This window comes from Coenobita brevimanus, chromosome 111 (assembly GCF_032717465.1).
Source record: "Coenobita brevimanus isolate Jiangsu-jjx chromosome 111, ASM3271746v2, whole genome shotgun sequence".
Classification (NCBI taxonomy): Eukaryota; Metazoa; Arthropoda; class Malacostraca; order Decapoda; family Coenobitidae; genus Coenobita; species Coenobita brevimanus.
This window is the reverse complement of record NC_137064.1, coordinates 33,251,501-33,277,326: the sequence shown is the minus strand read 5'-3', so window position 1 is coordinate 33,277,326 and position 25,826 is coordinate 33,251,501. Positions and strand designations below refer to the sequence as shown.

Here is a 25,826-nt window from a genome sequence, read left to right as displayed (position 1 = left end):
GGGTTGGGGGAGAAAGAGGGTTTTATTGAGAGGATGGCTGGGTCTGATTTCCTTTGTATCAGAGGTCCTTGCGAAGCTAAGTAAAGTCTGTTTAGCGAAAGTAAAAATAGGAACAGTATTACCTGGCACTCTATATGTAAAGCTAATGATGCTATACTCTTTCAACTTTAACTTGGCCTAAAATTGCCATCTCTCCATCTTAATTCCTAGTTGTGACATTACATATTAACAGAATATTATATTAGTCACAAAGAAATGCAACGGAAAGGACCTAGGGCCAGAGCATTACCATTTTGCTATTGACCTACCTAAAGTGAGTTGCGAATGGACGAAAATCTGGGCCAAGTTAAAGTAAAAAGAGTATAGTTTCTGAGCATTGCAGAACGAGGTGTCACAAGGAAAGCGAATGAAATCTTTTGTCAGTCGCAAGAGTAAGCCAAAAATAGACATCTAAGTTAAAAATAGACATGGAAAGGTTACAGGAGCTGCGATGGTCTGCTACTTCGTTACATATTAAACTTCCTGCTGATAAGAAATGCCAGTTGTTATCTTTACTATCAGAACTAATTTCTTGATCATTTCCAACTTTCCCCTTTGATTTTCAGTTTAGTCTTCGTTATTGGCGTTAGTAAAGGTATATTATTTTTGTCAGTAATTGTTAGAAAGATTGGCATATGATTAGGAAATGATTCTCTCTCTCTCTCTCTCTCTCTCTCTCTCTCTCTCTCTCTCTTTTTCCTTTCGTGTGAGATACCGTCCCCTTCTCCCTTTGTCTCCTTTCTCCCATTCCCTCCCCCTCCTCTTCCCCTCCTTCCCCTCTAAAGTGACTATCAGAGGCTTGTAGTGTTTATACAGGCAGGTGTCACCCCTCGTTACGGCACACTGAGGGGAAAGGAGGGACTGGGAGAGGGGAGAGGGCTTGGAGGAGGAGGAAGGAGAGAGAATGGAGGAAAGATGGTGGTGGAGGAGGATAAAGAGATAGGAAGTGGAGAGGACTGGGGAGAGAAGAGGGGAGGGGAGAGGGAGGGAGAAGGATAGATGGTCGAGGATGGAGAGGGGAGAAGGGCGGTAGAAAGGTAGGGGGCAAAGAAGGGGTGAGAGAGAGAGAGAGAGAGAGAGAGAGAGAGAGAGAGAGAGAGAGAGAGAGAGAGCATGTAAAGAGGGCCGGAGTGTTTATATAGGCAGATGTCTCCCCTTGTCACGGAACATTGAGGGGACGGGAAGAGGGAAGAGGGGGGTGAGGGGAGAGGGGAAAGGAGTTGGAGGAAAGAGAGGACAGGAAGAACGGAGAGAAATTCGGGGGGAGGGAGAGGGGAGAGAAGTTGGAAGCGAGGGAGAGGGAAGGGAAGTTGGAGGCAAGGGAGAGGGGTAAGAAGTTGAATGAGTGGGAGAGGGGAGAGAAGGAGCGAGAGGGAGAAGGAGAGAGAGGGAAGGGGAAGAGAAGGAGGAGAGGGAGAAGGGAGAAAATCAGGGGGAGATGGAAGCGTCCTGGTAATCTCTCCTTAGCATATTGATAATGTGTAGTATCAGGAAATATAGGAAAAAAAATAACATACTCTCAAGGGCATGCAAGATGGTCTCCACTAAGCTACAATACACTGCCATACTTCGGTGTAGATTGCCATTGTGATTCGTAAACATGAAAAAAAACAAAATCCCAATGTGTGTGTTTATATGATTTGAAGTTAACCTTCCAAATTCCCTCTAAAAAGCCATTAAAAAAATGAAAAGGGAATCTGAGGGTAATTGATTTTGTGTTGAGTTTGAAATGAATTGGTAAAAAAATAAAAAACTAAAGACATGGTATCAAGCTGAAAAAGCAACTGAATAAATAAAGTGTGTCCTCAGTATGGAGACCTAACAATATCCTCAGTATGGAGACAATATCCTCAGTTTGGAGGGGAATAAATTTAGCGAGAATCAGGTCACGCACACCATCATTTTTGCTTAACTTTTAAAATAAAACTCTGATTAATACTTTGATTAATCTCCAATATGCAAATACAGGTGTTTAATTGGAGCATAGGTAGCTTTAATCTATTATAGGTGTTCACGCCTCAGGTACATCTAGGTAAAGGTTGGGACTTGTAAAAACACTGTCCCTGAACACATTGGGACAGTTTGTAGGTGATTGCGGTGTTCACTGGCTAGATTATAATACATACACACACACACATTCTCTCTCTCTCTCTCTCTCTCTCTCTCTCTCACCCCGTCGCCAGCGGGTCGGCCGTAATGGTGAAACTCATCTCCACAAACTCGCCAATATTCACACACGTTCCCACTAAATCTGAATATCTCTCTCACATCCTCGCTCCGGCCTGTGTGTGTGTGTGTGTGTGTGTGTGTGTGTAAGAGAGAGGGGGTAGAAACATAAAGTGGAATGTGGGGGAGAGGAGGAAGGTGAGGGGAGAGGTCTGAGGCGAGTGGGGAGACTAGGCTATTTCGGTAAGTGAGGATTCCATTTAGGTGTGTGTGTGTGTGTGTGTGTTTACGTGCTGTGGTTGTGGTGGTGGTGGCTGTGGCAAATGCTGGGGTTTGCCGGGTTATATAGAGAGGCGGAAGTGGTTAGACAGGTAACAGGTATTTGATTGGAAAGGTGAACTTTTTTTTTAAGACGCTAGTTCCTGTTTTGAATTAATATGTGGGCTGGCACTGTTTATATTTTGTTTATTATTTAGTTATTGATTGTGGAGTTCCTGTAATGACGCTTATGGTTAGACACTGTACAGTTACTTGCAGCAGCATCTGAGTCCTGGGTTTTTGTTTAGATGTAGTGCCCTTAATGATGATGGAGAAATTTGAAGGTGATCACGAAACAGGTGACACCCAATCCTCATTACCCTTTTTCCGGACTCAAGAAAACTCAGGGCGTAAGGGGGGTCCTCCTTCAGCATCTTGAGTCCCTTCTGTATCCCCTCAAGCCAGTCTTAACCTCTTCAGTGCGGTGACGTTGTTTTTAATTTACTATTGTTGCTGTTGGGTAGCTTTTATTCGTCTTGAGAGAGAGAGAGAGAGAGAGAGAGAGTAATGAGTATTACTAGCTCATCCAGTTGGAAAAAATCTCCCCTAATCTAAATGACAACGTCTGGAGATAGAGAGTAGGATCTTAAAGACGTATCACAAGGAAGTGCTCTTTGAATTGTCTGGGAGAGATAGTGTGTTACGAGATGGTAAAATGAAATATAAATAACGTTAGCATAGGGGAGGATTTATAGATCGTGAGACTTATTGTGTCAGGAGGAGATAGTAAAATAAATAAAAATAACGTTATTACTGGGAAGGATTTATTGATTGTCTGTGAGATTTATTGTTTTAGGAGATAGTAAGATAAATATAAATAACGTTATCATAGAGAAATGCTTGTTGAATTGTCTGTGAGAGTTGTTGTACTAATCCTTCACTTTCTCTCTCTCTTTCCCCACAGAACTTGAAGGAGCAGATCATGACAACCAACGTCTGGGTGGATCACGTGAGTACTTGTGCATTTTCCTGTGACACGAACAGAAAATAAAATCGAAATGGAAAAAAGAGAATGTAGAAAAAAGAGGCAGCACCAAAGGAAAGATAGGTGATAGGAAGAAAGAACCTGATGTGATAGTGTAGGTTTTCACTCTTTGGTTTCATTTTGTTGATAAAGTAAAAAGCGATAAAAACCGAAATTAGTAACGCTAGGGTGTTAAAGGTGGGGAAAACAGTGATTCCTCAGATTCAGTCGTTTCTGGATAAATTGTTTGATATGACTAAAATAATGATATGCTTTTGTGAACACCTTTCTTGGTAATGAGTTCTGATAGGAAAGGTGTGTATTTTTTTTTCTTCTATTTCGTTCTTATTCCTCTTTTTTTTTTCACATTTTCTTTTTTACCATTTTTTTACGACTGTGATTCATCAGTTTTTGTTAATGTTCACGTTGACAGTAAATTTGTTAGGACAGGACCGAGAACCTGTACAAGCAGATTTGTTATTTGACGCTTTCTTTATGTTGTTAAATTTTCCGTGAATAACATAAAAGTTGCCCAGTAAAGTCCCATTGTTATTTATAAAGCCAGTTTCCCAATCCCCATCAGTGAACAATAGTATGAAACAAGTTGAAATATTTTGAAACACTTTATAGGTCATGAGGACATTTACCTGATTCTTTACTTCAGGCCGTATTACCAGTCGCTTGTAACATCACTTCCATAGCGACTTTGACATTGCTCCCTTTTATCCTTTCACTCGTTACTGAGAAATACTATGTCTGTGCAAAATATATAACTAACATAGAAGAGAGAGGGAGGGGAAGGCCAAGGATGAGATGGAGGGATGGAGTGGAGAGGTATATGAGAGGGGTGTGTGTGAATTGGGAGCAGGGCAGTGAAATGCCGGAGGACAGGGTGACGTGGAGGCGATTTGTTTGTGGCCACCCCGTATAAGGGATTAAGGCGTCTGGTAATAGATAGATAGATAAAAGACAACATCAAGGTGTACAGTAATTCGGATAATAAATCGCGGAGGAGAAAATGCAACGAAATAACCCACGTAGAGTATATCCCTCAATTTTTCAGGCACCATATATAAACATCATTAGTGTCTTTAATTAAGGCTTATAATGAGGTTGAGATGTACACTAATTACGTAAAAAATTAGAGATTCTTTCTTATTAATGTTGGGTTAGGAATATTAGCCTCTTTGATGTCGGGTAGTTGAGGATTTTTTAGGGTTGACGCTGTTGGGGGGAGGCGAGGCTTGTAATTGTGTGAGGCAGGGGAGACGACGAGGAAAACCAGCGTAACCCTAATTTAACCTGACCTAGCGTGACCTGACCTGACCTGACCTGACTTGACCTAACGTGACCTGACCTAACCTAACGTGACCTGACCTTACGTGACAACCTAACCTCACCTAACCTAACCTGACCTAACCTAACCTAGTAATAACGTAAGATCAGCAGTGAGATTGGAGAGGGAAGGAAACACACAGACAATATAAATTTAATGTATAATAAAGGCAAGATATATATAAATTGTTCATTCTCACATACATCATGATATACTCAATTTATAATATTGTAATACACGTTCAATATACCCTCAGAATATGGTTAATTATCAACATTTTTCTTCATATAATCGGCTGCGAGTAAACATCACTTTGAATTACTTATCTCGTGTACAGTGGATTACACACACACACACACACACACACACACACACACACACACACACACACACACACACACACACACAGCAACAACATGAGCATATTTTTCCGTCATACCCTCAACATACACCGCAATTATATCACATCCATGGAACACAATCCCACATTTCATTAACGCATTTCGCAGCCCACGCATACACCTCAATTTATATTATTTTTTAGGTCTACGCATTTTCCCCCGTCGCCCTTACCGTATTAATTCCAGTATGATCGTAGACGCATTATTCATACAGTATATTTATCGTACAGAGTGTTCCTGCTTCCTCCTGAGAGAGAGAGAGAGAGAGAGAGAGAGAGAGAGAGAGAGAGAGAGAGAGAGAGGGGCAAGGCTAGCTCAGACTCATGAACCAATGTAAACTTAATGGAAGGGTTGAAGGTCAGACAAGGATGATGTAATTCATTTTTTCAGAACAATCGGTCAAGGGTCAAGGTCATAGGGCAGGGTCAAAGGAACAATCGGAGAAATAACTATCGTGCTATTTCCATCTGAAGAAATTTGCAACTAGCGAAAAACAATGAAAACCCAGTCTCTACTTGTGGCTGTTTCAGGTGGTTCGATTTTTCCGCTATGTCATCGTTCAGTTTGGGGAAGATACATTCTCTCTCTCTCTCTCTCTCTCTCTCTCTCTCTCTCTCTCTCTCTCTCTCTCTCTCTCTCTCCAACCCTATAACTCACGTTTGATTCGATTCGGACCATACTAAAGTGGAAGGGTTACGGATCAACCAAGAATTTCTTTTTAACAGGTCAGAGGTCAGGTCACACGGCAAGGTTAACTCACTTTGATCTGATCTGATGAAAGATGGTGGAAGGATTGAGGATCAGCCAAGAAAGAAGTGATTCAATTTTGAGAATGATCAGTCGAAGCTCCTGATAATGAAGCAAGGTTAAAATTTTGGCACCAAGACTGACCGTAAGGCGTGAATGTTAACTTACTGAATATTCTTTTTTTTTTTTTTTTTTTTTTTTTCGTGGCCTCAGTAAGATTCTTGATACAAATCTGTTACGCTTTCTTAAGATTAATTCGTATGTATAATTTTTGCCTTGAACCATATATCTTTTCAGTTTATATAGTTATTTATCTATCTACCTACAGTCCCTACCTACCTACCTACCTACCTACCTACCTATCTCACTTTATATCTATCAGTCTACCTACATACCTGTCTATCTATCTGTCTATCTATCTAACTATCTGTCTGTCTATCTGTCTATATATCTATCTGTCGACCATAGCAAGAAACAGAAAAGCATGACGAGGCGTTAAATCATTTGTAATATTTACTTGTTGTCTCGACCAATACTTCCCGTCTCTTGTGTCTCTGCTATTTTCTTTTTTCTTTTTTTTTCTTTTTTTGCGTTGGCTTCAGCAAAATTCTTCTCATTTATGATATTTTTCGCGAGTCCAGGGATGTTTCCATGGCAACGCGTCACTCTGTCCTCTATTCTTTCTCCCGTCGGGGTTAAATTTGATCCATAGTGCCTGTGACGTGTTTGGCGCCTCCTCTCCACTCCACTCCACTCTACTAAATCCCTCGCCACTCCACTCCACTCCACTCCACCTCACCCCACTCCACTCCACTCCACTCCACTCCACTCCACTCCATTACACTCCACCCCACTCCACTCCACCTCACCCCACTCCACTCCACTCCACTCCACTCCACCCCTCGCCACTACTCCGCTCCGTGCCGCTCCACTCCACCTCTACCTCACTCCACTCCACTCCATTCCATTCCCCCACTCACCCACCCACCCTCAGAAAGAGAGAGAGAGAGAGAGACACACACACACACACACACACACACACACACACACACACACACACACACACACACACACACACACACACACACACACACACACACACACACACACACACACACACTGAAAGGATTATTTTAAAATGGCGAACCACAGAAACGAGGATTATTGCCGAATGAAGAGAGAGACTTGGAGAAGGGATTAGATGCCATGAAGAGGAGGGGGAGAGGGAAAGCGAGGATGAGAGGGAGCGGATGAGTTGGAGAGAGGTTTATGAGAGGGGTGGGGGGCTGTGAGTTGGAGAGGGGGCAGAAACAGCGTCATCATCATCATTTATTATTATTATTATTATTATTATTATTATTATTATTATCATCATCATCATTAGTTTTATTATCATTATCGTTTATTATTATCATCATCATCATCATTAATGTTAGTATTAGTATTTTAATTATCATCATCAGCCTCAGCAACATCATCATCATCATCATCATCATCCATCAATCAATCAGTCATCATCATCCATCCACATCCATCCATCAATCAGTCAGTCAGTCATCATCATCATTATCATCATCACCATCTTTATCATCATCCATCAATCAGTCAGTCATCATCATCATCATCATCGGTGTTAACAATCTACCCAGCCTCACCTGTCCCTTCCCACACCTGGTCTTCTCTGTATATATAGGGAAGTAATCACAGGGGCTTAGGTTAATTTGTCGAGGTGGGGAGGCTAATGGCTTATCACTCTCCCTCTGTTTGGGTTAATGCTCAGTCACCTAATGGGATTAATGGGGGTTAATGGGTGAGCAGTGTTATATTTACTGATGTAGGGTTATTCCATTCAGCCTTGTTTTTTTATCTTTGTTATCTACCGTAATGATCCTTGTGTGTGTGTGTGTGTGTGTGTGTGTGTGTGTGTGTGTGTGTGTGTGTGTGTGTGTGTGTGCAAGCGCGTTGTGTGCTCTTAATTTTCTATATAAATTTTGTGAGTGGGAAGATAGTCACTTTCCCCGTCCTGTTATGTATTGGAACATATTTAATAATAATAATAATAATAATAATAATAATAATAATAGCAGTAATAAATATCATAAATAAAAACCCATCACATATTTCACTTCAACACCCATTGTTATTCTAGTTATATTCTCTTTATTTATTCATTATTATTTTATTTTTTATTGTAACACATCGAACCGCCTCATCATTATAGTTGTTATTGTTATTGACGTTAATTGGTGTATCGTGTTTGCTGTTGATGCTGTTATTGATGAACGTGTTGATGGCTGTGTGTGTTTGCTTTTGGTGTATTTATGTCTGTGTTTGTTGCAGGGGTTGATGTGTTTGTAAGGGTAATGTTGTTGTTGTTGTTTGTGGTGGTGGTGGTGGTGGTGGTGGTTTATGTATTATTTTGTTTGTGTGTATGTATGTATGTGTGTATGTCGTTGTTGTTATTCTTGTTGTTATTGTTGATGTTGCCGATATTAATGAACTCACTGAATTTGTTATTATTATTGTTATTATTATTATTATTATTATTATTATTATTATTATTATTATTTTTAAGGACAGTGTTGATACCACAATATACAGTTGTGTTGAATATATATAACTATTTGGTGCTCTTCATGTCCTTTACCATAGGCGTTAAAGTAAAAATAATCTCCATCACTATTACCGTCCATGTTTTAGTAATATTTTTGGTCCATGATTATGATATAGTGCACATGTCAGCTGGTCTGATATATCACAAGCTGTTAGTATGTGTTCTGGTGGGATTTGGACGCTCTCTCTCTCTCTTTCTCTCTCTCTCTCTCTCTCTCTCTCAGTAGTCATTTTAACCCATTGTCCTTCCCACACCAGGTTCATGCCTCCTTCCACCTAGCGCCAGACAATTTTATTTAGTCGAGAGTCACACAGGTAAAGGGTTAATGAAGGGGGGTAGAGAGGGGGGGCAAGACACGGCATTAGCAAGGAAATCGGAGGCGCCAAGTGTTGCATGAGTCGGAGTTCAATGTTGCATTTGGTGTTGCACTGGGGAGAGGCATACACCTTCACCAGATTGCATTAGCATAGTTCCAGGGCTCTTGCAACGCTTTCAATAGCAGTGTTGCGGTCAGAAGTTGCTTTACATTGAAGTTAGATTACGTCAGGTTGGGTTGGGTTGAGTTGGGTTGGGTTAGGTTAGGTTGAGTTAGGTTAGCTTAGGTTGGGTTGGGTTGGGTTGAGTTGGTTGGGAATGGTAGGATAGGGTAGGGTAGGGTAGGATAGGGTAGGGTTGGGTTGGGTTGGGTTAGGTTGGGTTGGGTTGGGTTGGGTTGGGTTAGGTTGGGTTGGGTTGGGTTGGGTTGTGATAATAATAATGATGAAAGTAATAATGATGACGATGATGACAGTGAGGAAGGAGATGATGACGAGCGACCAGAAAATGATGATGATGATGATGATGATATGATGATGATGATGATGAGTTGCACATTTTCACTGTTACATTTACCCAGCGTCACAGAAATATTACTCCTCATTAGCACCAGACTGATGCTCCCAACTTTTTCAATCTGTGTTGCAAAATCATCATCTGTTGTTGCGATGTGTTGGCAGAAATGTTGGCATAATTGTGGTGTTCTCATAAATATAATGTTGTCATGGCTACAGTGACGTCATGGTTAGTGTTGTTATGGTTACAGTGTTGTCATAGTGTTGCCATGGTTATAGTGATGCCATATGTTGTGTTGTCATGGTTACATTATTGTCATACGCACTGTAATCCCAGTCGATAAAAGCGAAAAAAAGAGAGGAAGGAAAAAAAAAGAAATATATCATTGATTAAGCATACCATGTTAGGAGGATAGTTTGAATGGAGGGCGCGAGAGGGAGGGGAAAAGGTACTTGGGAGGGGGGGACAGTGGAAGGAGCCGGGGCTGGGGGGAGACAGAAAGGGAGAGGGATAGAGGGAGGAAGGCGAGGGGAGGGGGTACTGAGGGGTATAGAGGAAAGAGGAAGGGAAGAATGGGTAGGGGGGAAGGGGAAAAGAGAAGAAAAGTAAGCGAGGTTGGCGAATTAGAGAGGGGAGGATGGAAAGGAGAAGGGGGAGGGAGTAGTGGGGAAGAAGGGGGAGAGAGAATGGAGTGAAGTTAGTGGAAGTGGAGTAGAGAAAAGGAAAGTGAGGACAAGGAAAAGGAGGGGGAAGGGGACGCAAGGAGGAAGGGGAAGTGGAAGAAAAGAGAAGGAATAAAGGCGAGTAGAGTGGGAGAAAGGAAGGTGAGGGTAAGGAGGAGGTGGGAAGGGGATAGAGAGGGGGAAAGTGGGGGGAGAGGAAGGATCAAAGAGAAGGATTAATTAGACTTTGATCAGGAGAGGCGACATGAAACACCTAAGGGCTCTTGAACACCACTGCATGAAACCACACTGAACATTCTCTTGGTCTGAGAGAGAGAGAGAGAGAGAGAGAGAGATCCTTTCCTCTCCTTGTTATTTTTTTTTTTCAATCTTTCTTCCTCCCCTCCCTCTTTCTAACATCTCAGTTTATCTCTTACGCTTCCTCACCTCTCATCCTTCCTCGTCTGTCTTCCTTTCTTCCCCAGTGCCCTCCTAGCTCACTTTCTCCCTTCCTCTTTCCCCCTTTTTCTCTCTTATATCTCCATTTCTCTCTCAGTCTTCTTTCCCTCACAGTTCCACCTTCCCTCTCTCTCCCTTTCCCCCATCCCTCTCGCCAGCCCTCCCGTCTCACTCCCTCTTTTCCCTTTTTTCTCCCTTTTTCCCCTCTTCTCTCTCTTTCCCCTCGTCCCCCTCCTTGACCTCAAACCATAACAGCATCATAGTTAACTTCCTTCCCCTCGTTCTGTTAATAACCTTGCTCTTTAACCCTGCCACCCAACCCCTCACTCTTTACTTAACTCCCCTCGTCAGCTACATCCCATTTCCCTCAGGTTTCCCCTCACTCTGACCTCCTTCCCCCTCCTTTCCGTACTTCTTTTCTCCCCTCACTCTCTAGTATCCCATCCCCTCAAATATCCTATGTCTTTCCCCTCTTCCTGACCCCTCCCTCCTTCCCATATCTCACTTTTTCCCCTCAGTCTGTAATACTCGATTCCCACAAATGTCTCTCTTCCCCCTGACCCCTCACAGTTCCCCTTATCTCCCCTCCCCTCACTTTCTAATAACACCTCCACCTCTATTTCCCCTCTTTCTGACCCTCCCTCCTTCCCATAGCTCTCTCTTTTCCCCTCAGCTTCTAATACCCAATTCCCACAAATGCCTTTCACCCCTCCACCTCTCTCTCTCTCTCTCTCTCTCTCTCTCTCTTCGGTCGTAGAAATCCTCCCCCTCCCTCCTTTTTTTTCTCCCCTATCCCTTTCTCCCCCTTCCTCTTTTCTCCCTCCTCCTCTTTCGTCTTCTCACTCCATTTCCTTCACTTTCCAGACTCCTTCGTCCAGATTTCACTTCCCATTCTCCTCGTTCACAACTTTTATTCAATATTTTTCACTCTTTTCTATGTACAGGTATTTACTTTTCTTTATTTCCCTATTTACTAGTTTTACTTCCTATTTATCATTACATCTTCTGTTTATTTTCCTTATTGATTTTATTTTTATTAGTCTTACACTTTTTTTTTCATTCTTTATTTTCTTAGTACAGGTCTTTACAATTTTTTTTTATTTTTACCATTTCCCTCAAGAGTTTATTTCCAAAGTCACTCATCTCTTTATTGGTTTTATTTACTCTTTCTCATTTCCTCTTCTCTCCTCCACATTCTCTCTTCTTCCATTTCTGAGATTATTTCCCAAGTCATGTCTCTCTTTATTGGATTTATTTTTCTTTCTCATTTCCTTTTCTCTCCTCCACACACTCTTTTCTTCCATTTCTGACATTATTTCCAAAGTCATTTTTCGCTATTTTGGATTTATTTTTCTTTCTCATTTCCATTTCTCTCCTCCTCACTCTCTTTTCTTCCCTATTTACTAACCTAATGAGCCCGGAAGGAATTTATTTTTTTTCGTTTCAATTTACATTATTTTTATTCAGCCGTAGATAGACATTTCGAGGTAGAGAAAATAGGTACCTGCTTAATAAACCTCTTCAGTACGAGAACCCATTGCTCAGTTGAATAAAATCGACAATTGAGAGAGAGAGAGAGAGAGGAGGGGGCGCGTCACCTGGCTTCAAGAGTCTAGTCCCAGTACTACGAGACCTTTTCCTTAAGCCGCGTAAAGACGTCTCTCTCTCTCTCTCTCTCTCTCTCTCTCTCTGAACCATCTGTGTCAACGCTCAAGGCCTCTGGTATAAAGTTTTAATGTGCCTGGATATGAGATGCTGGCATGACTAGAACTTGAGAGAGAGAGAGAGAGAGAGAGAGAGAGAGAGAGAACGAGAAGAAAAAGAGGAAGGGAGCAACGAAGAATAAGGGAAAAAAGAACTCAAAATTTCGAGAGGCAAACTAGAGAGAGAGAGAGAGAGAGAGAAGAAGAAGAAGAAGAAGAAGAAGAAGAAGGAGGAGAAGAAAAAGAGGAAAAGAGCGACGAAGAAAAAAGAAAAATAAAAGATCGAGAGGCAAACTTCAGAATATAAAGCGAACCAATTCAGGATTAAGGAGATTTCAAGATGGAGTATTGCACTTTCAAGAAAAAGGAGAGAGAAAATTGGAGGGGAAGAAGTACTGAAGGTGAATTGAAGATCTTTTATGATTCATGAAGGAAATTTTGAGAAACGGTAAAGGAATTCGGAAGAGAAACTGTTTTACGAGATGTGTGTGTGTGTGTGTGTGTGTGTGTGTGTGAGAGAGAGAGAGAGAGAGAGCAGAGTGAATAGAGTGCGGAAAGTATACACAATATTTGCAGCAAAAGTTTAAAAGAAAAAGTTGACGTCTTATGGAGAGAGAGAGAGAGAGCGGGAATTATGGAAGTTGTAGCCATTTTCAGCTCTTGGATAATATTTTGCGGGGTGCGAGGGAAGAGTAATATTGGGTTGAGAATTTTCTGCGGAGGGGAAGATCTGGCAAGAGGTGAAAAATTAGGAGAGAGAGAGAGAGAATTTTTTAGTGTAAAATAGAGATGGGCGAAAAATATAGGAAATGTGAAGATATTTGGGCAACTAGGGTATGAAAAATTTTAGAGAGAGACCTTGAAATTATTAAAGAGAGAGAGAGAGAGAGAGAGATTTGGAAAGTGGAAGACGGGCATTGATACTTCTAAATGGTTTGCAAAAATAAAAAAATAAAAAATCGAACAGACGTATAAATAAAAAAAAGCAGAAATTTAAAGAAAAGACGTAGGAAGTAGGAAGAAACCAGAACACAAAATAAATTTAGATCCGTTAAGGAGGCCGTAGACACATGAATATATATGTACAAATGGCTGAGAAATCCGTAAAGAGTGAGAATATGAAAAAGACCTAATTCCAGAGAGTTGTAGAAAATAATCATAATATAGGAAAGAAAATAGAGTTAACATAAAAAAAAAAATAGCGTACATAAGACAAAGGTTAAAATTAGTGAAGATAAAGACGTAGCAGTTAAAAAAAAAAAAATAGATGACAAAGGTTAAGATTAATAAATATAAACAAAGGACATAGAAATTAAAAAAATAACGTAGAATTTAGATGACAAAGATTAGAATTAGTAAAGATTAAATAAAATCTTATCAATTATAAAAAAAACATAGAATTTGGGTGACAAGGTTAGAATTAGGAAAGTTTTAACAAGAGGACGGAAATAAAAAAAAAATGTTTCAGGGAAGGAAAGTGACAGAAATAAGATAGATGATGTAATAATTCAGATAAATACTTGAGGAATCATTAGAAAGACTTAAACACCAGAAGAAATTAAGAGAACAAAAAGGAAAAGTTAAGAATTTGGAGGAAGAGAAGAGAAGGTGTTAAATATTAGATTAGCTGAGAGGGTTGAAGAAAGGAGAGGAATTTGGAATTATGCCAGAAACTGAAAAGATAATGTAGTCGTGAATGTGTGTGTGTGTGTGTGTGTGTGTGTGTGTGTGTGTGTGTGTGTGTGTGTGTGTGTGAGAAAGAGAGAGAGAGAGAGAGAGAGAGAGAGACAGTCTGAAGGCCTCACTTCTCTCCGTCACTTCAGAAGTTCCCTGGATCTCGAGTCACTTCAGAGGCTCGGATTCTGGGCCCAGGAAAAGAGAGAGAGAGAGAGAGACAGACAGACAGACAGACAGATTGGTAAACCTTTCCATTCTCTCTCTCTCTCTCTCTCTCTCTCTCTCTCTCTCTCTCTCTCTCTCGCTTCACTACACGTAACGACTGCCTCCATCTCTCTCAATCAATCACTTCCATTCACGCTGTCGTTCTCACTTCCTCTATATTAATGCCTCCCTCCCTTTTCTCCCTTTGTGCCCTTTTTATTTTCCTCCCTCCCTACTTGCCTTCCCTCCCTGCTCACTCCTATTTTTGTCCCAGTCCTCTTTCCTTCTCTCTTCCTTTCCCTCTCTCTTTTTTTAAGCCCTTCTCCTCCCGCCCCCGTTTATTTCTCAATTTTCCCTCCTTCTTTGTCACGCTCCCTTCCTTGTTTCCTCTCTCTCTCTCTCTCTCTCTCTCTCTCTCTCTCTCTCTCTCTCTCTCTCTCTCTCTCTCTCTCTCTCTCTCTCTCTCTCTCTCTCTCTCTCTCTCTCTCTCTCTCTCTCTCTCTCTCTCTCTCCTCCTCCGTTTTCCTGCGTTAGTCTTTGCTCCTAGTTTCCTTTTTTCCTCCTATCCTTCTTTTTTGCAGCTTTCATCCATTCACACTGTTTGTTTAAGTAAGCTTTTTTTTTTTTTGCACACTCTACTCATTGAAATTTTCGTAATATGTGTGAATTAAAGTAAGTCGTTGTTTTCCTGTGCATAAACTTGTAAGTCTGTAGTGAGTAAAACGCGTATTGATGAAATGGACGAGTGCAGTGGATGTAATACGGAATTTCCTGGATAAATTCCGTATCCAGATGTGAGATTATGCATAGGAAGAGAGAATTGTCAGATGGTGTAAATTAGTAAGCAATGTGGAGAGAGTAATATGAAGCGTTTGTCAGACTAGCTAGAATACTATCTATCTATCTATCTATCTATCTATAGCCCGACGCCCTAATCCCGCAAAGGGTGGCCACAGACGAAACGCCTCCAAGTCACTCTGTCACCCACCATTTGACTTCCCTCCCCCCAACTCACCCCCCCCTCCCTCATATACCTCTCAACTCCATCCCTCCACCTCATCCTCGGTCTACCCCTCCCTCTCCCTCCCTCCACCTCACCTACATACACCCTCATAGTCAGTCTTTCATTCTCCATTCTCTCCACATGTCCAAATACTAATGGTTGTAAATTTGAGGACATAGTGTATAGATTAATAGTTCATTCGTCACGTTTGCTGTCACTCCTCTTATATGTTGTACTGCGCTCACGTCATGTTTCCTTATTTCCCTCGCTTTGTCTTCCTCTCCCCCTTCTTTTTTCTCTCTCTCTCCCTCCCTGTGTCCTTTTCTCTCGTCCTATACATTCTCTATCCATTTCTTACCCAGCCTTCACCCCCATCCTTTTCCCAGACTTCTCTTTTTTTATCTTCGTGTATAGCACCCACGGGTTTCACTTCACTATCTCTTTCTTTTCCCGTCTTACGTCTTTTTCCTACCCTATCCAGTCTCATCCTTCCTCTTCCTTCCTCATCTGTCCCACCTCCTCCCTTTCCCTTCTTCATCCCCCCAATTCCCTCTCCAATCGCTTCTATCCTCCCTCAATCCCATCCTCACCCATCGATCTCCCTCCCTCCCCCTTCATCCTTCCCCACCAATCCCACCTCTACCCTCACCTGGTCATTTCCTCCCCATCACCTATCCCTCCCCCTTACCTCCCTCTCACCCTCCCTACCTCAATCTCTCTCGCCCTCCCTCTCTCCCTCCCTCCCTCTTCACCATTCATCACCCTCGAAGCCTGCCCTATGGAACTTAATATAGCTCCCCCTTCTCACCCTAGCCCCTCCCTCACCCTCACGTCCATTAGTTATCCCATACACACCTTTATCTACCTGTCCAGAATGAGATCTCCCTCTCGCCCTTCCCTCACCGAAATGGTCAGCTAGCCGTAGTAGTAGTCGTAGTAGTAGCAGTAGTAGTAGCAGTAGTAGTAGTGGCAGCAACTCCAGGCCCATCTGACACGTAAACCCAGAGAACTACAGGAAGAAGTTACCCTCAGCATGCAGTCCACCACCCTCCTTTCGGGGGATACAGAGGGGACTGAGGGACGTTTGTATAACCTGGCAGCTCCACCTTCCTGTCATATCGGTGCTACCACATGAGGGCGTTCCTCTCCAGCAATGAGGCAGAGTAACACAGAGTAAATAGGACCTCTAAAGGTTAGAACATCGTCTCTCAGAAAATGATCATCTTTATATTTTAATCTTCATTCTCTAAGATAAATAAAATCGCTTGAAGATAATAAAGGTAAGAGTAACTAACCATCCGCATAAACTCAGGTCCCTTGATGATAGATGAGGCTTGGCTAGATAAGACAGTCCCCGCTTATAATTCAGAGCCAGAATTATGCATCGCGTTTTCTATTAACTGCATAAATTTCTCTTCTGGGTAAAAATAAAACTGATGGACCTTTTGAAAAACTGTTTATAATCGTTTGAAGGTTGCAGAGATTAAGACAATAACTTTTCACCATGAGACGTCTCCTGAGTAGCATAAAATCGCTTAGAAGTAGCAAGAATAGAGGATAATCTACGAAATACAGGATTCGCCACACACACACACACACACACACACACACACACACACACACACACACACACACACACACACACACACACACACACACACACACACACATTCAGAGATAGATGAGGGCGGGGTGTAATAAGAGTGTCCTCGGTTCATCATAATTCACTGGCATTTATATTCTGATGCATCGCGTTTTGCATAAGCGATTCCTGATTTTCATCCTCCCATCGTCTCGCACCCCCTCCTTTTCCCCCCTCCCTCCCTCTGTCTCTCCCTCCCCACTCTTTCTCTCTCTTCCTCCCCCTCCTTCTCCACGTTATCTTGTAGGAGAGGTACCAGAACATTTAACTAATATTGCTTTTTGAAGGTGCCAGATTGCCAAAAACTTCCCCTCAAAAGATGTTAGAATGTCAAAAACTTCTCAAAAGTAATGAAGTACCAGTTGTGTAATTTCCTAAGGTTCTATAATCTCAAAAGCTTATCTCAAAAAGTGGCAGAAAAAGGTAAAAATTGGCAGAATAAGGACAAAAGCTTATACAATCTAGTAGGGTATTTTGCATATTTGATAGTGTTTCCCCCCCCCCAAGAGAGAGAGAGAGAGAGAGAGAGAGAGAGATGCAGGGGAATATGAGGAAGTTTGGCTCCTAGGTGTACGCCGCAACTGCTTCTCTCCACCCAGCATACACAGTGCCACAGCGTGAAGGTTCCTCATCAGTGGCAGGTGTATGGGTAAAGAGGAGGTACGAGTGAATAAGAAATCCATGAAAAAATTAGTAGTGAAAAAAATAAGATAAAAACTGAAATAAGAAGAGTGCTCCCAAGAAGAGTGTAAACAGAATACGTGCCAATAAGATACGTACGAATAAGGCAGGTGCGAATAAGTTACGTGCCAATAGGAGTGTCATGGCCAAGTTACGGAAACAGTCTCATATGTGAAAGAAGACTACCATGATTCCAGAGTTGCACTATTACTACTACTCACATAGTTGGAAATGACCCATCATTCATTTGTACACTGGGGCTAGGAAAATGTAAATTGGAGAATATAATTTATTCACAAAATTATAACTTAATCCTAACTTATTCCTAAGCATAAGAAAGTAAACTACAAGAGAAGTAACCTTAGGAACACTGCTTCACATTACTGGTGACATAACAACCTTACTGAGAACAGACCATCAAGAGGGTGGTGACTGAGAAGCAGGTAGCATGTCCGCAGGTGTTTCTATGCGAACACCTGCTGTAGATCAAGAGGGCAATTTGGGCAGAGTTTAGAGCTTCCTCAGTATGGAGGAGTTTCCATCCTCATCCTTCATGAGGCTCACAAGTGTCACAGCGGGGAGGAAAGTCGCGAGTCGAGGGCACACTTCACGTGAAGAGCTGCTATATCTTTTCCATACCAGTGCTGCTGATCAACTGCCCAAACCCCAGCTCACAGTCACCACCTCACTTCCCTTGATTCGTACAATGGAGAAATTGAAGCAGTATCATACAATTCATACCAAGTAATCACACTCCGAAAATTATAAAATACAAAATAAGTATACATAAACATACTACATTTGAAAGTTCCACAATAACGTATAATTTACTTCCGTGCTCCGAACAGCCTCATTACCAGAGAACTAAAACTAACCCAAGTTTTAATGAAACAAACCAGAGAAACTAAATTATACCCTTTTAGAACAAAGATCCAATAATGAACCCTTATAGTCATGAATCATTCTGACATTACCCCCTGAACAAAAGAACTTGTACCAAAGTTCTAAGAACTAATAATTACGTTCTAGAAAATTATATCACACATCATGGCCAGCTAAATTCCAGTTAATTTTAACATTATACTTCTCCAGAATTACATCTTCATCAATACCAAATACATGCAAGCCCAAACAACCTGAGCCAACATCTGTCACAGAATCTGAACGTATTCCCAAACTTGAACAGCATGTGTTATATCCTTCATCCAAACGACTAAGATAATCTGCCCCTACATTTTCAGCTCCTTTAATGTACTCTGCACTGTACTCAAATTGCTGCATGTATAATGCCCACCGCATAATCCTTGCATTGGAATTCTTAGCAGTCTTGAGGTAATGCAGAGGCAGATGATCTGTCTGAACAACAAACCTTCGTCCATACAAAAACTGGCGAAACTTTCTTACACCCTCAATGATTGCTAATAACTCTCTTTCAACAACACTGTAGTTCCTCTCCGCTTGTCCCAGCTTCCTGCTATGGTATGATATAGGCCACAGTTCATTTCCATGGGACTGCATCAGCACAGCACCAATACCCACACCTGACGCGTCTGTTCTTAAAACAAAGTCTTTGGATAAATCTGGCAAATGGAGAATAGGCTTATTAGTCATTTTGTTCTTTAGAGTATCAAATGCTCTTTGCTCTAAATCTGTCCACACTACCTTATTTGGACTGCTCTTCTTTGTTAGATTGGTTAATGGTTCTGCAATTGTAGAGTAGTTTGGTATGAATGCTCTGTAATAGCCTGTTAGTCCCAAGAACGAACGAACTTGTTTTTTAGTTCTGGGGGCAGAAGCTTCAACTATTTTCCCAACCTTATCTTTCTGGGGCTGGCATATCCCATTGCCTATTCTATGACCAAGGAAATCCACTTCAGCTTGACCCACTACACATTTGGATGGATTTACTACTAAGCCTGCTTCCTTAAGTCTGAAAAATACCTGATCCAACAATTTCAAATGCTCATGAAAAGTCGAGGAATGTACCAAAATGTCATCAACAAATATTTCTATGCCAGACATACCTCCCAACACACTCCTCATTGTCCTGTTAAACACTGCAGGTGAATTGCACAAGCCAAAAGGAAGGACTTTGAACTGATATAAACCCTTGGGAGTACTAAATGCAGTGTACTTCCTACTATCCACATGTAATGGAATCTGCCAGAATCCTTTAGAAAGATCTAGTTTTGAAAAATATCGGGACCCTGATAATTTTGAAAAGATATTCCCCCTGGTCAAACATAGGCTCTGCATCAAACTGAGTTACACCATTTAATTTCCTAAAGTCTCCACAGAGTCTCACTCCTTTATCCTTTTTACGTACAACCACTACAGGACTATTATAGGGAGCATTAGATTTTTCAATTATTCCTGCTTCTTCCATTGCATTAAGTTCTTTCTCTACCTCAGCTTGCAAACTATATGGTATAGCATAAGGCTTACTTCGAACAGGGGTTTTGTTAGTCAAAACAATTTCATGGGGAGGAACATTTGCTAGCTTTGGTGTACTAGAGAACACCTCTGAGTACATACTCAACAAATCACATATCTTACCTCTCTCTAATGGAGACAAAGTTACTGACAACTCTACATCTTTCCAAGACTTCTCAGTGGTTGGTATAGGTAGCAAAAGATTTTCAACCTCGTCAGAGTACTCAATAACTGTAGCAGCACTTACATCTGATTCGGCTACATCACAATCATCTGGATCGTAGTCTACTTCATATTTCTTCAGCATATTCACATGAAATCTTTTCTTCTTCCCCCTTATATCTATTACATAATTCAAAGCAGAAGGACACTCTACAATCTTATATGGACCTCTCCAGTTCATGAGTAATTTATTATGGTCAGTTGGTAAAAGCAGCAAAACTTGATCACCCACCTTGAAAGTTCTGTCACTAGCCCTACGATTATAGTAGCTCTTATCCAACTCCTGTGCCTTATCTAATTCTTCCCTTGCTAGCTTACATGTGTTTTCCAATCTCTCACCGAGATCTAGAACATAGCTGTAGGTACTAACAGTCTCTGGTGTGCTGACCGATCCATCCCAAATCTCTCTTAGTACATCCAAAAGGACCCCTCACTGTTCTTCCATAAACTAACTCAAAGGGGAGAATCTAGTACTCGACTGGGGTGCTTCTCTATATGCAAAGAGCAATGGTGCTATGTATCTTGGCCAATCCTTAGGTGCCTCATCACACATTCGTTTCAGCATTTTCTTAAGTGTACCGTTAAATCTTTCTACTAAGCCATTACACATGGGATGAAATGGAGTGGTTTTAAGAGATTTTATTGACAATAGCCGTTCAACTTCCCTCATCATTGCTGAAGTAAATTGGCTCCCTCTGTCAGTCAAAACCTCCTTTGGAATACCAATTCTAGAATAGATCTCCATCAACGCATCCGCCACTGTAGTAGTCTCTATATTAGGCAAGGCAACTGCTTCTGGATACCGAGTAGCAAAGTCTACGAGAGTGAGTATATACCTATCTCCACTATCTGCCCTAGGTGTAATAGGCCCAACTATGTCTATACCCACCCTGGCAAATGGCTCGTCTATTACTGGCATAGACCTAAGCTTTCCTGGTTTTATGCTACCTTTATCCACGGTTCTCTGACACACATCACATGACCTACACCAGCGGCTGACATCAGCCACCATACCTGGCCAAAAGAAAGTTCCTTGAATCCCGTCCAGAGTCTTTTTGTACCCCATATGGCCACTCATGATTCCCTCATGACCTAATTTGAACACTTCCTTACGATAGTTCTTTGGCACAATCAACTGTTGTTTTGTCACTCCTCTAACTGTCATCTCTCTGTATAATCTACCCCCTTTAAGAATAAAGGTTGACACTCTTCCTCTTGCCTGAAACACTTTCTTACTTTGAACATGACTTCTTATAGAGTTCAAAGTTCTATCATCCTCTTGATTTTTCACAAATTCTGATGTAGACACGAAAGTATCAACATTGCTCACCTTCAGGGGTTGTTTAACTTTACCGTCCTTGCGACTTTGTGCTCTAGTAACTGCAGCAACGAGTCCAGCGTCTGATGATCCACCAGCAGTACTCCTCGAAGTTCGTTCCAACTCTGTGGTTACTTCGTCCGTTGCTTCAGTGTCAGATCTTCCACTCGGGACTCTGTTCCTGGTTAGGTTCAAGTCCTCTGCGTTGTCTTGTTCAGCCAAGCTTTGATCACTTGTAGACTGTATACTTGTGAGGGAATATGGATTGTCAGTTACACCACCAACAACTAAATCGTAAACTGGGGTCTTACACACAGCAGCATAAACTTTCCCTATTAACCAAGGTGTAGAAACTTCAACTTCTACCTCTGGCAACACTATCACTGCCCCATTCACCAATTTCAGTGAAACTGTTCTCCCAGTATAGTGTCTCAATGAAACTAGCTTCTCTGCTACAACACAAGTAGTTGACCCACTATCTAGCATTGCTGTAACAGCTTGCCCTTCTACCAAGCCATTGTTCAATATTAAGTTCTTATAACTTTGCCCATTCCCATTAAATTTGGTAGCTGAACCACTAACTGTCCTACTTTTAGCTTTCACAGATGCTTTTCCTGATGCAGCGGCACTGGTCTGTTTTGATTTATTAAAAGTACACTGAGCTTTTCTATGGTCTAGTTTACCACACTCCCAACATCCTTTACTACCAAACTTACTGTCACTCCCCGAGGTCTTTGTCTTGATCTGCGTTGTAGAGCGTTCTGAAGGTTTCTCTTGCCCTTCAGCCACGGGTTTGTTGACCTTCTTGTTAATCTGGGAAGGGTGACCATGGGCATCAATCCAACGATCTGCCTCCTCCCCACAAACCTGCAAACTCTTAACTTCTTTCTCCTTTAAAAACATCATTAGAGCTGGAGGACACTGCCTTAAAAATTGCTCCCTTGCAAAGAGATCTGCTAAATCCTCAAAGGTCTGACTGGATCCATCCGCTTCCAACCACTTAGCAAGATTCCTTTTGATTCGACAAGCTAGTTGCACTGCAGACTCGCCATCACGAAACTTTGTGTCGCGAAACCGTTTCCTACAACTCTCTGCTGTCACATCGTAGCCTCTCAAAAGTGCTGACTTCAGCTCATCAAAATCTGCAATAATGTCGTCAGTGAACTGGTGATACATCTCGAGAGCTCGACCCGTTAGTAGAGATGCTAAGGCAGCTGGCCACACCGACCTCTCCCATCTTGCAGCTTGAGCTACCCTCTCAAAGCGAGCCACATAAGAATCTATATCATCTTTGGCCTCATCGAAAATTGGCAGCTTAGGGGGATTAATTACGGTTGCAACTGGTCGAACGTTCTGACCAGCAGCAGCAGCACTAGCAGCAGCAGCAGCCCTCGAAGCTTCAATCTGTGCCTCTAATTCTAAAATCTTTAGCTTCCTCTCTTGAGCCCGCTCCTCTCTCTGCCGATTTTGCTCTATCACTCTCTCTTCTCTTACCCAGGTCATAAGCTTGTCGCCCTCTAAGCCCATTTGTTTTCCCTCTTCAGTTAACCTCTTTATAGTGTCTGAACTCATGGTGAAAATCTAAAGATTATAAACTTCCCTGTATACTGCCAACCCGCGTGCACAACGAATTAATGGGTCCCTGTTCGGGCGCCAAATGTCATGGCCAAGTTACGGAAACAGTCTCATATGTGAAAGAAGACTACCATGATTCCAGAGTTGCACTATTACTACTACTCACATAGTTGGAAATGACCCATCATTCATTTGTACACTGGGGCTAGGAAAATGTAAATTGGAGAATATAATTTATTCACAAAATTATAACTTAATCCTAACTTATTCCTAAGCATAAGAAAGTAAACTACAAGAGAAGTAACCTTAGGAACACTGCTTCACATTACTGGTGACATAACAACCTTACTGAGAACAGACCATCAAGAGGGTGGTGACTGAGAAGCAGGTAGCATGTCCGCAGGTGTTTCTATGCGAACACCTGCTGTAGATCAAGAGGGCAATTTGGGCAGAGTTTAGAGCTTCCTCAGTATGGAGGAGTTTCCATCCTCATCCTTCATAGGCTCACAAGTGTCACAGCGGGGAGGAAAGTCGCGAGTCGAGGGCACACTTCACGTGAAGAGCTGCTATATCTTTTCCATACCAGTGCTGCTGATCAACTGCCCAAACCCCAGCTCACAGTCACCACCTCACTTCCCTTGATTCGTACAATGGAGAAATTGAAGCAGTATCATACAATTCATACCAAGTAATCACACTCCGAAAATTATAAAATACAAAATAAGTATACATAAACATACTACATTTGAAAGTTCCACAATAACGTATAATTTACTTCCGTGCTCCGAACAGCCTCATTACCAGAGAACTAAAACTAACCCAAGTTTTAATGAAACAAACCAGAGAAACTAAATTATACCCTTTTAGAACAAAGATCCAATAATGAACCCTTATAGTCATGAATCATTCTGACAAGGAGGTGCGTGCGAATAGGAGGCGTGCGAACAAGAGGCGTGATCTGAGACTTGGTTAAGGTGAAGTGTCAATATCAGTGTCGGCTGGAAGTTGAGGCGTGCGAATTGAGTTGCGTCTCTCTCTCTCTCTCTCTCTCTCTCTCTCTCTCTCTCTCTCTCTCTCGTGTCATATTTACTTTCATCTCGCTTTTATATCTTTCCATCTCTATATCGTAAGAGAGAGAGAGAGAGAGAGGGAGAGAGAGAGGGGGGGGAGAGAGAGAGAGAGAGAGAGATGATAGAAATACATAAGTATCATCATCAGACTCCTGTTTCTCATCTCCTTGTTTTATTTACCAAACATGACGTCCTCAGTAGTAGCAGTAGTAATAGTAGTAGTAGTTACTCTGCATCCCCAAAGTACCCTGCTCTTGGCTCTGTCTGGCTCTGTTTATTCTGGGAGTCATTACTGCTCGGGCTGGCTTTGCAACAAATTTGTCCTTGCTCTGTGTTGCACGGGAAATGTGAGGAAATGCTTGGGCTAATGTTGCAAAGGACCTCGCTGGAAGAATTAGCCTGGGTGGGTTTTTTCTTGTTGCACGTTTTACTGTCTTCATTGTTTGGGGGTTTATCATTATTGCAAAAGGCATTAAAATTATTATGAGGAAATGAATGAAGAGGAATAATAGGAGGGAATGTTGGGGGTAATCTTACAAAGGGCGATTATGGAAAAACTTGCCTGGGTTTTTCGTCTTGTTTTCCATTTTGAGTTCTATCCCCACGAAATGCATAAAATGATCTATAATACGATGTGCTGTGTTTAGGATATTTTGGGGATGATGTGAGAAGGGCGCAGCTGGAAGAATTAACCTTCTTTTTTATTAAATTTACTCTTTTCATTGATCAGAAGTCCTTTGAGTAGAGATCTGTGGTTGATATTGCGATGAACACAGAATATGACGGAGAAACAGTGCTGAAAGGGTAAGTTATGTAGGAATGTAGTTTATTGTTTTTGTATTACAGTCTTATTTTAGTATTATTATTTTATTAGTAACAACAACAACAACAACTATGTACTACTACTACTACTACTACTACCGCTACTACTACTACTACTACTATTACGCCTCGTAACTAGGCCTCATGAAATTTCAAGACGACTTAACATTCTAGTTGCGGGATTTGCTCAGTTCCTATTAGTGAAAACAAATTTACTGTAGCGAGACTCCTAAGCCCACAGTTACATGGCCCTCAGAATATGTTACCGAGTTTTTTTTTATTTTTATTTTACGTCAGGGGTACCTCCTCGCCGTCCCTGCCAGCTAAATATACATCGTTGAGTCCGTAGAGTTTTTTATCCATTGTTTACATGGGCGTTGGGGAAAGCGGTATAAAAGTAAGATACTATTAAGATATCTCACTAAAAAATGCGAGCTTCTTGTTTTGTTTCACTAGCGTCATGCGATTTTAACCCCCCTCCCCCCAAAAAAAAAAAAGTGGTAGAGATCAATAGGCCCTCTTAACCCCCTCAGCACAAGAGGGTTTTCTGAAGATGAAGAAAATCGTCTTGAAGAAGCAGGTGTAAAAATAAGAAAGTTCTAAGGCAGTTCATTCCACACGACTTTGCTATCCTGTTTCCCTTTATGCTCTCAGCCTTGAATAACAATAACAGCATTTCTCTCTCTCTCTCTCTCTCTCTCTCTCTCTCTCTCTCTCTCTCTCTCTCTCTCTCTCTCTCTCTCTCTCTCTCTCTCTCTCTCCGTTTCCTTTTATCCTGGGAAAATCGAGGGAGTCCGGAGCTTTTAATATGTTTGTTTATGCTAATGATATTGCCACTTCGATTCGGGCGAGACGAGAGCGAGGAACACTCTCTCTCTCTCTCTCTCTCTCTCTCTCTCTCTCTCTCTCTCTCTCACACACACACACACACACACACAC

At 41.7% G+C, this 25,826-nt stretch overlaps 1 protein-coding gene across 1 annotated transcript in view; it reads left to right on the top strand.

Annotated features, from left to right (window-relative positions):
• nAChRalpha2 (nicotinic acetylcholine receptor alpha2) overlaps window positions 1-25,826 on the top strand; it is a 510,350-nt gene that overhangs the window by 442,302 nt on the left and 42,222 nt on the right. Inside the window, exon 3 of the mRNA XM_080286482.1 lies at window positions 3,428-3,472. Within this exon, the coding sequence (XP_080142608.1) occupies window positions 3,428-3,472 (45 nt within the window). The remainder of the gene's footprint in view (window positions 1-3,427; window positions 3,473-25,826) is intronic.